This window comes from Eimeria necatrix, genomic scaffold, assembly GCF_000499385.1.
Source record: "Eimeria necatrix Houghton genomic scaffold, Enh_scaff707, whole genome shotgun sequence".
Classification (NCBI taxonomy): domain Eukaryota; phylum Apicomplexa; class Conoidasida; order Eucoccidiorida; family Eimeriidae; genus Eimeria; species Eimeria necatrix.
Window position 1 is genome coordinate 10,791 of NW_013654534.1, and position 9,748 is coordinate 20,538.

Genomic DNA, 9,748 nt, shown 5'->3' on the forward strand with positions numbered 1-9,748 from the left:
TCTGTACACCCCAGCGCCTTGCGACTTTGCGCAAAGTGGAAAATTCGTTTCGAAGTTTTTCTCGATTTTCGCAGTTTAAAAGCAAATTAATGTTTCCTTTTTTCAAATAATTACTTTATTTGCAAAGTTTTGCTTCTTTGTTCCGCCAAATGCTCTCAAAATCCAAAATATGTTTTCAAAATTCTTCTTTTTTCACTTCTAAATATCTGCACACGTTTACGTGCACGCGTCTCCGAACGAGGCAAATGAGTTTATATATATTTACGCACAAATGTATACTTCAAACATATAAGTATATATACTTTTATATATATATATATATTATATATATATATATATATATATATATATATATATATATATATATATATATATATATATATATATATATGTATTCTATATATATCTAAACGAATATGAATATAAATATAATATGATATATACATTCGATATATTTGTAAATATATATAAACTTTTATTAGAGCGACACATACAATTTGAAATGCAAATAAATGCATGCACTGTGTATGTACACCTGGAATATGTTTATGTACACATAAATGTATTTACTGATACACTTCATATATATTTATTTATATTTATTTATATATATAATAAATAAATATTTATATTTTATAATGCGCAAATAGATCTGAATAGATTCAAAAACAAATGTATTTATAAATGTTCCAATTAAATCTAATTAAGTGCAAAAATAAAAAAATAATTATGTTTAAAAGAACGCCAAATATATCTGCGCACGTGCAGTGAGCTGTATGTACACCTGAGTGCATGCATGCAAATGCGCATTTTCACGAATACACCTGAAACAAAAATATAAATAAAGATAAATGCAAATTTAATTTTTAATTTATAAAAATATGTTTGTTTTCAAAAAAACAAACATTTGCAATAAATCCCACTTTGTTTGTAAATGCATTCAAATGCAATTTTGTGGCGCCCAAAGATGTTTCAATTTAATTAAATATTTCTTTTTCTAATTTCATTTTAACTTTAATTTCAAAGAAGATATATTCAATTCGAGCATGAGCCAAACCCTAAACCCTAAACCCTAAACCCTAAACCCCGAAGGCAAGGCGCAGCTGGTCCCCGAGCCGAAGCACGCCGCGCGCAGCCTAGAGCCTAGGGCCTAGGGTTTAGGGTTTAGGGTTTAGGATTCAGGATTCAGGGTTTACGGCCCAGGGATTAAAGCCTAGGGTTTAGGGTTTAGGGTTTAGGGTTTAGGGTTTAGGGTTTGCGCAGGGCGCGGTGGCGGACGCGAAGAAGTTTGAAGCGCAAATGCAGAAGCAAAGCGAAAGAGCGGATAAAGCAGAAGCAGAAGCAGAAAGAACAAAAAGTGAATTGAAAGATTTGCAAAAGAAATTCGACGAAGTCAGCAAAGAAATGACGGTGAGTTCGAGGGTTTAGGGTTTAGGGTTTAGGGTTTAGGGTTTAGGGTTTAGGGTTTTGCTTAGCGCCTGGGGTTTCCGCTCGCGCAGAGCCACAGGCCGATTCAAAGAATTCTGCAGGAGGGTTTAGGGTTTAGGGTTTAGGGTTTAGGGTTTAGCGTAAAAGGTCTAGAGTGTAGGGCTCAGGGTTTAGGGCTTAGGGTTTGGGGTTTAGGGTTTAGATTAGCACTAAACCCTAAACCCTAAAAGGTAGTAAAACTAATAAGGAGCTGCATAAAGTGAAATAAGAAGCTACAGCGAAGTATAAGACAAAAAGAAAAGGCAAAAAGGAAAAAGAAAAATACTTGAAATAACAAAACCCCAAAAAGGTGTTTTAAATCTTTTTGGATATAAGTGAATAAATAAATAATTGAAGGCAATAATGCAGAAATAAGCAGCAGCCGCAGCCGCAGCAGCAGCAGCAGCAATAGCAACAGCAGCAACAGCAGCAGCAGCAACAGCCACACCAGCAGCCGCAGCAGCCGCAGCAGCAACAGCCACAACAACTGCAGCAGCAGCCGCAGCAGCCGCTGCCGCAGCAGCCGCAGCCGCAGCCGCAGCAGCCGCAGCCGCAGCAGCAGCAGCAGCAGCAGCAGCAGCAGCAGCAGCAGCAGCAGCAGCAGCAGCAAAAGTGCGTGTTTGGGGACGAGTTGGAATTGTTTGAATTCAGGAACTGAAGAAGCAAGTTGAAGATGTGCAAAGCATGGCAGCAGAACTGCAGCAGCTGCGGCAAATGACTGCGCAGCAAGTCACGCAAATCAAAGAACTCGAAACCTCCTACCAGGTACTAGGGTTTAGGGTTTAGGGTTTAGGGTTTAGGGTTTAGGGTTTAGGGTTTAAGGTGTGGGGCGGTTTAGAGTGCAGGGTATAGGGTTAAGGGTTGAGGGTTCAGAGCTTCGCCGGCGACTTGGGGGTTCCGGGTTAGGGTTTAGGGTTTAGGGTTTAGGGTTTAGGGTTTAGGGTTTAGGGTTTAGGTGTGGGTTGGCGCAAGGCGGGGGGCCTAGGGGCAGGGTTTTGGATCCAGCGCTAACCGGCCGACTTGCGGGGTGGCTTTGCAGGGTTTAGGGTTTAGGGTTTAGGGTTTAGGGTTTAGGGTTTAGGGTTTGCGCAGGCGGAGAAGAAGCTGCGGAAGAAGTACTACAACGAAATAGAGGATATGAAAGGCAAAATTAGGGTTTACTGTCGAATTCGGCCTTTTGCAAAATACGAAAAAGAAAAAGGGTGTTTAGAAAGTGTCCAGCCCGTCGACGAGTACTCCGTCAAAGTCACCACCAACAAAGTCCGCGAGGGTTTAGGGTTTAGGGTTTAGGGTTTAGGGTTTAGGGTTTAGCGCGAGGGTTTCCGGGTGGGGTTTAGGGCTAGCGTTTGCGGTTTGCGGTTTGCGGTTTAGGGTTAGGGTTTGGGACTTGGGGTTCGGGGTTTGGGGTTTAGGGTTTGCGGCTTGGAGTTTAGAGTTTGGGGTTTAGGGTTTGGGGTTTGGGGCTTGGGGTTTAGGGTTTAGGGTTTAGTTTGTAACTAATTGAATTTAAAATTAATTAAAATAATAATTAATTAGACTTTTGACAAATTGAATTTCCAAAAAGGGTTTATTTGTTTTCAATTAGGGAGAAAAAGAATTTACTTATGATCGAGTCTTTTCGGGAACCAGCACGCAAGTAGGCTGCTGCTGCTGCTGCTGCTGCTGCTGCTGCTGTTGCTGCTGCTGCTGCTGCTGTTGCTGCTGCTGCTGCTGCTGTTGCTGCTGCTGCTGCTGCTGTTGCTGCTGCTGTTGCTGCTGCTGCTGCTGCTGATAGTGCTGCTGCTGCTGCTGCTGCTGCCCTCAGGAAGAAGTTTATGAAGACACTGAGAGGCTCATTCAGTCTGTCATCGACGGATTCAACGTGTAAGCTTCTAGGGTTTAGGGTTTAGGGTTTAGGGTTTGGGGTTTAAGGTCTAGGGTTTTGGATTCAGGGTCGAGGGTTTAGGTTCCTGGATTTAGGGTTCAGGGTCTAGGGTTTACCGTCTAGGGTTTAGGGTTTAGGGTTTAAGGAGGTTTTGACTCAACTGAACGGACATCCGACGCCTGAACCCTAAACCCTAAACCCTAAACCCTAAACCCTAAACCCTAAACCCTTGAGGGTGGAAAATACCTGAAAAAGCGATTAAAAGCAGCTCAAAAGTTGCAAAAACAGCAACTGAGACAACAGCAGCAAAGCAGCAAAATTAAAAGTTTTTGCTGCAGTTAAAAGTGCAGCAAAAATGACAATAATTTGTTTGCAGATGTTCAGATGGAAGCAAACATGTGCTATAAATAACTAACTAACTAACTAAATAAATAAATAAATAAATAAATAAATAAATAAATAAATAAATAAATAAATAAATAAATGAATTTGTGAATATACAAATAAAAATGTTTATTATTTGCATGCGCATTTATTGAGCTGCTGCATTGCCGATATTGCTGCTGAAGTGCCCCTAAGCATACACGGCAGTCTTTTTACCTGCAGCAGCAGCAACAGCCGCAGCAGCAGCCGCAGCAGCAGCAGCAGCAGCAGCAGCTGCTGCTGCTGCTGCTGCTGCTGCTGCTGCAGTTCTTTTCGGCTCATCCTTTTTGTCTGTTGTTTGCGTTTCGATTGATGGGTCATTTGCATATTAAAGAAGTAAAAAAGAAAAAAAAAGAAAAAAGAAAAGAAATGAAGAATTGGAAATAATTAAATTTGCTGCGCAGCTGCATCTTCGCGTACGGGCAAACGGGCTCGGGCAAAACCTTCACCATTCAGGGCAACGCGAACTTCCCCGGAATAGCCCCGAGAGCCATCAGAGGTTTGTTCGAATTAATAGACCATTTGGATGAAAATAAATACAAAAAAGAAACTCAAAGCTACATGTGCGAGCTCTACAACAACCAGGTAAATAAAACCAAACAAAAATATCCATTTGGCCTTTTAAACGAAAAAAAAACCTTTTTGCTGCAGTTCGTTCCAGTTTCGCGCTGCTGCTGCTGCTGCTGCTGCTGCTGCTGCTGCTGCTGCTGGCTTGCATGCGGGTTGCATGCGAGGCGGCAGAAGGGGGCTTTTGATTTCTTTTTTGCTGCTTTCTTTTGTCCTTGGGTCCCAAATATACTTCACAAGTATTTATAAATAATATTTATTTATTTGTTTTTCATTAAATGGTATTTATTTTCCAAAATGTCTTTCATCGCGGGTCAACTTCGCGGTTGGCTGTGCAGATTCAGCTGTACATACACCTGAGTGCGTGTGAGTGTTTGTAAATAAATAAAAATAAAAATAAAAATAAATAAAAATAAAAATAAAAATATTTGCATATCTAAAATGCACTTGTACTAAATGCAGGGCTGGACGCATGCACACGGACAAAAATGCATGCAAAAAAATGCATGCATGCATGCATGCATGCATGCATGCATGCATGCATGCTAATTGCTGCTGAATTCAAATATGGGTGAAAATAAGCAAAAATGGCTTTAGTTTTTCTCCTTAAATCCTGAAAAGTGGCTATTTGTTTGTTATTTTCTTTTCGCTTTTTGATTTTTCGATTTTTGTTTTTTTCATTTCATTAAAAAGTTCATTTGCTGGCAGCAAAGAAAAGCGCTGGTTTGAAGCAGCGCATTTCTGCAGCTAAGTCTGTGCTGCAGCAGCAGCAGCAGCGGCAGCAGCTGCTGCTGCTGCCTACCTACTCCTTGTGCATCTCTGCTGCTTCGTGTTTGGGGCTAATTGCTGCTGCTGTTTGCTTCGAAGCATCTCGCATGCTGCTGCTGCTGCTGCCTGCTTCCAGGCGCGTCGCACGCTGCTGCTGCTGCTGCTGTTTGCCGTCAAGCACAGCGCACGCTGCTGCTGCTGCTGCTGGCGCAGCTGCTGCTGCAGCGCGCAAACCGCGTGCGCTGCTGCTGCTGCTGCTGCTGCTGCTGCGTGCTGCTGCTGCAGCTGGTGGACCTGCTGGCCCCCCCCGAAGCCAAGAAGAATCCTCCTTCTTTGGACATTAAAAAGGACAGCAGCGGCATAGTGACAATTCAGGGAATAACAATGAAGAAAGTGACATCAGCAGAATCTCTCGAGAAGATTTTCGAGTTCGGCCTGGCCTCCCGCCACGTCAGCGGCACCGCCATGAACGCAGAAAGCTCCAGATCTCATTTAATATTTGCAATAGTTGTTCGAATTGAAGATTTGATTGCGGAAAAGGTCACTTTTGGCAAGCTTTCGCTCATAGACCTCGCGGGGTCCGAGCGGGTGTCCAAGAGCGGTGAGCTGCAACTTGAACGGCTCGGAAAGCGGCGTTTTTCGCCCGTTTTTCGCGAAACCGACTTCATAATTGGTTTTAACTTTTATTTATTTACTTATTTTGTTTTTTTGGAGCTCGAGATCGCACTTTTAAGCCCCGGATCGCCGCCCCAGTTCGGGTGTATGCGCAGGTGTCACCAAGGAAAGACTCGTCGAAGCCAAGGAAATCAACAAGAGCTTAACTGCCTTGGGAGATGTCATTTCAGCTCTTTCCAGCGGTAAATAATTCAAAACTTGCAATTAAAAAGAATAAATAATAATAATAATTCAATAAATAAACCCTAAATTAGCGAATACCGTTCGCACTTTCTCTTTTTCCGCATTCAACTTCGAAAATGCAACTCCAGAAAACTTGAACTGCAGCGGCCGCAGAACACGAAAGCAAACAAACTTTTGAATTAATTTTAAAACATTTCAGAAAAACAAATGCCAAATTCACTTCAACTTCGAATGCAAAATGTTTTGTTTGCTTCCCTCCACCGCGCTGCAGTCTATTATTGCGAATTTTCCCATTACCGCCACGGCTCTGCTGCTGCTTCTGCTGCTGCTTCTGCTGCTGCTGCTGCTGCTGCTGCTATCCGTGCTGCTTCCCTCCTGCTGCTGCTGCTATCCGTGCTGCTTCCCCCCTGCCGCTGCCGCTACTGCTACCCCTGCTGCTTCCCCTGCCGCTGCTGCTGCTGCTACCCCTGCTGCTTCCCCTGCCGCCGCTGCTGCTGCTACCCCTGCTGCTGCCGCTACCCCTGCTGCTGCTGCTGCTGCTGCTGCTGCTGCTGCTGCAGGGGAGAGTTTCATCCCTTACCGAAACCACAAGCTGACGCAAGTGATGAGCGACTCGCTGGGCGGCACTGCCAAGACTTTGATGTTCGTCAACATCAGTCCTGCGGATTATAATGTCGAGGAAACTGTCACATCTCTCATGTACGCAGCCCGCGTCAAACTCATCACCAACGAGGTAACTGCAGCAGCAGCAGCAGCAGCAGCAGCAGCAGCAGCAGCGGCGGCGGCGGCGGGTGCAGTGCAGGGGCAGCAGCAGGGGGTGCAGGGCAGGCGCAGCAGCAAGAGCAGCAGCAGGGGGTGCAGGGGAGTGGCAGCAGCAAGAGCAGCAGCAGGGGGTGCAGGGCAGTAGCAGCAGCAGCAAGAGCAGCAGCAGGGGGTGCAGGGCAGTAGCAGCAGCAAAAGCAGCAGCAGGGGTTATAGTGCAGTTGCAGCAGCAGCAAGAGCAGCAGCAGGGGTTGTAGTGCAGTAGCAGCAGCAAGAGCAGCAGCAGGGGTTGTAGTGCAGTACCAGCAGCAAGAGCAGCAGGAGGTGCAGTGTAGTAGCAGCAGCAGCAGCTGCAGTATAGGAGCAGCAGGAGGAGGGGCAGCAGCAGCAGCAGCAGCAGCAGCAGCAGCAGCAGATTCAGTTTGAATGCTGCTTCGTTAATCGGGAGGCCCGGGCGAAGCAGCAAGCCAACAGCAGCCACAGCTCCTAAACCCTAAACCCTAAACCCTAAACCCTAAACCCTAAACCCTTTGCTGCTGCAGTCGACGAAGCAAGTGGAGTCGAAGCAAATTTCCAAGTTGAAAGACAGAGTGAAGAAGTTAACAGCAGCTCTTGAAAAAGCTAAGAGAGGAGAAGCTGTGGACTTCTCCATTTTGCAAGCAGAAGAGGGGGCCCCCGAGGGGGCCCCCGAGGGGGCCCCCGAGGGGGCCCCCGGGGGGGCCCCCGGGGGGCCCCCGGGTGACCCTGGGGAGGCCCTTGCTGATGATGACCCTAATTTAGAAGAGCCTCCCGACTTGTCTTTCTAGGAGCTAAACCTTAAACCCTAAACCCTAAACCCTAAACCCTAGCCCTAGAGCAGGTGCTGCTGCTGAAGCCCTGGGCGATTGAGCTAGCTGCTGCTGCTGCTGCTGCGCTGCCCGCATCAGCAGCAGCAGCAGCAGCAGCAGAGCAGCAGGGAGGGGCCCCTTGCTTCTCTTTTGCTGCTGCTTTGCTGCTGCTTTGCTGCTGCTTCATTTTTTAATTTTGTTTTGTAATAAAGCCTCCCCAAAGAATGTTTGAAATCTTTTTTGTTTTTTTAAACACCAAATTAATCCAAATGTGTCTTCCTGCATTCTTCTAGATAAGTTCAAGTCCCCACAAAAACTGACTCTGCATTCTCTGCATGCATGCATGCATGCATGCATGCATGCATGCATGCATGGGTGCATGCATGCATCAGTGCATGCATGCATCCGTGGATGCATGCATGCATTACTGCATGCATGCATGCGTGCATGCAATATGCATGCACGCATGCGTCCACCCATCATTGTATGCATGCATGCACTCATGCATGCATGCGAGTTGCATGCATGCATGCATGCAAATTGCATGCATGCGCTCATTGCTGCATGTTTGTACGGACTCATTGCTGCATGCATGCATGCATGCATGCACTAATGTTTGCATGCATGCATGCATGCATGCACTCTCAGTGCATGCATGCATGCACTTCAGTTTGCATGCACTTCTCCTGCGCGCATGCACTTATCATTGCATTCATTGACTCACTGCACGCACGCATGCATGCATGCATGCATGCATGCAGAATACATGCATGCATGCATGCAGAATACATGCATGCATGCATGCATGCATGCATGCATGCATGCATGAAGGACAAACTGGAGATTAGGAGCTGCTGGTGGACCTGCCCATGCCAAGTCTTTTGAAAATGCTTTTGCCTCCAGAAGGCGGTTTGCTGCTTGTTTGGGACTTTGCTGCTGCAGGCGGTGCTGCTGCTGCTGCTGCTGCTGCTGCTGCTGCTGCTGCAGCGTTGAGCCCCCCGCCCGAGTTGCCAGCAGCAAACCAGGCTGCTTGCTGCTCCAAGTTCACAAAGGCACTTGCTGCTCCTCCCGGAGCAGCAGCAGAATATTCGAGAGTTGTGTAGCTTTCCGCCGGTGCTGATGCTGCTGCTGCTGCTGCTGCTGCTGCTGCTGCTGCTGCTGCTGCTGGTGCTGCTGCTGCTGGTGCTGGCGCTGCTGCTTCGGTATCGGGCTCGGGGAACCCGTAGTAGCCGGAGTAGTCTGCGGGAGTCCCGCCCTCGAGCTGCTGCTGCTGCTGCTGCTGCTGCTGCTGCTGCTGGTCTAGGAGGCGTTCGTGCTGCTGCAGCGGGTCTTGGAGAGTTTGCTGCTGCTGCGGGCAAGGACTGGGGAGAGCAGCAGTTTGGGGCTGCAGCACGTAGGCCATTTGGGGGAGTCCCTCTTCCTGCTGCCAGGGTTCGTGCTGCTGCTGCAGCTGCTGCTGCAGCAGCTGCTGCTGCTGCAGGGGGGCCCCCGGGTCTCGCGGGTCGCCGCGGACTCTGTACCCTCTTTGCCTGCGGGGGCCCCTGCTTTTGAGTTCTTCGGCGAGCTGGGCGTTGTTTTGCTGCAGCTGCGCGAGTTGCTGCTGCTGCTGCTGCAGCTGCTGCTTGAGGGCGAGTTCGAGCTGGCGCTGCTGCTGCAGCTGCTGCTGCAGCTGCTGCTGCTGCTGCTGCAGCGCCTGCGCCTCTGCTGCTGCTTCTCGCCGCAGCGCCAACTCTCTTGCTGCTGCCTTCTCTCCCCTTTCTAAACTCTTGCTAAGAGCCACATTAAGTCCTTGGATTTCCTCGAGCAGCAGCAGCACTCTGCTGCGGGAGGTGTGGGGCCCCACAGCCCAGGGGGCCCCCCGCTGCAGCAGCAGCAGCGGGGGGCCCCCGTGCAGCAGCAGCGCAGCAGCAGCACCGATGAAAAGGTAAGCAGCAAATAAACAAACTCGAGTTAAATTCAAAAGTCTTTTTCTTCTTTTGTTTTCGCCCTGCAGCAAATGCAGCAGCTGCATGCGGCTGAGCGACTGCAGCGCGAGCTCCCCATACACCGCAACTGCTGCTTCTGCTTCTTCTGCTGCTTCCTCCGTCAGCGCTTCTCCGTAGCCCCACGCTGCGGGCTCCATTGCTGCTGCTGCTGCTGCTGCTGCTGCGGGTGCTGCTGCTGCTGCTGCTCCCGCCAGAGACAGCACTCCCCCCAGACCTCCCGGCGAAAG

At 48.1% G+C, this 9,748-nt stretch overlaps 3 protein-coding genes across 3 annotated transcripts; 2 read left to right on the top strand and 1 right to left on the bottom strand.

Moving 5' to 3' along the window:
* Positions 1 to 1,299: 1,299 nt before the first annotated feature.
* Positions 1,300 to 6,854, top strand: ENH_00072160 (kinesin heavy chain-like protein, putative; the record flags this gene model as incomplete). The annotated part of the gene is made up of 7 exons (XM_013582655.1): positions 1,300 to 1,410; positions 2,119 to 2,232; positions 2,560 to 2,727; positions 3,272 to 3,328; positions 5,375 to 5,690; positions 5,860 to 5,946; positions 6,508 to 6,854. The coding sequence occupies 7 exons, from the start codon at positions 1,300 to 1,302 to the stop codon at positions 6,852 to 6,854; spliced, it is 1,200 nt and encodes a 399-aa protein (XP_013438109.1).
* A 906-nt stretch (positions 6,855 to 7,760) lies between these two features.
* On the top strand, positions 7,761 to 7,829 carry ENH_00074290 (hypothetical protein; the record flags this gene model as incomplete). The annotated part of the gene is made up of 1 exon (XM_013582656.1): positions 7,761 to 7,829. The coding sequence occupies one exon, from the start codon at positions 7,761 to 7,763 to the stop codon at positions 7,827 to 7,829; it is 69 nt and encodes a 22-aa protein (XP_013438110.1).
* A 551-nt stretch (positions 7,830 to 8,380) lies between these two features.
* ENH_00072180 (hypothetical protein) lies at positions 8,381 to 9,658 on the bottom strand (the record flags this gene model as incomplete). Its single annotated transcript, XM_013582657.1, has 1 exon — positions 8,381 to 9,658. The coding sequence occupies one exon, from the start codon at positions 9,656 to 9,658 to the stop codon at positions 8,381 to 8,383; it is 1,278 nt and encodes a 425-aa protein (XP_013438111.1).
* Between the last annotated feature and the right edge of the window lie 90 nt (positions 9,659 to 9,748).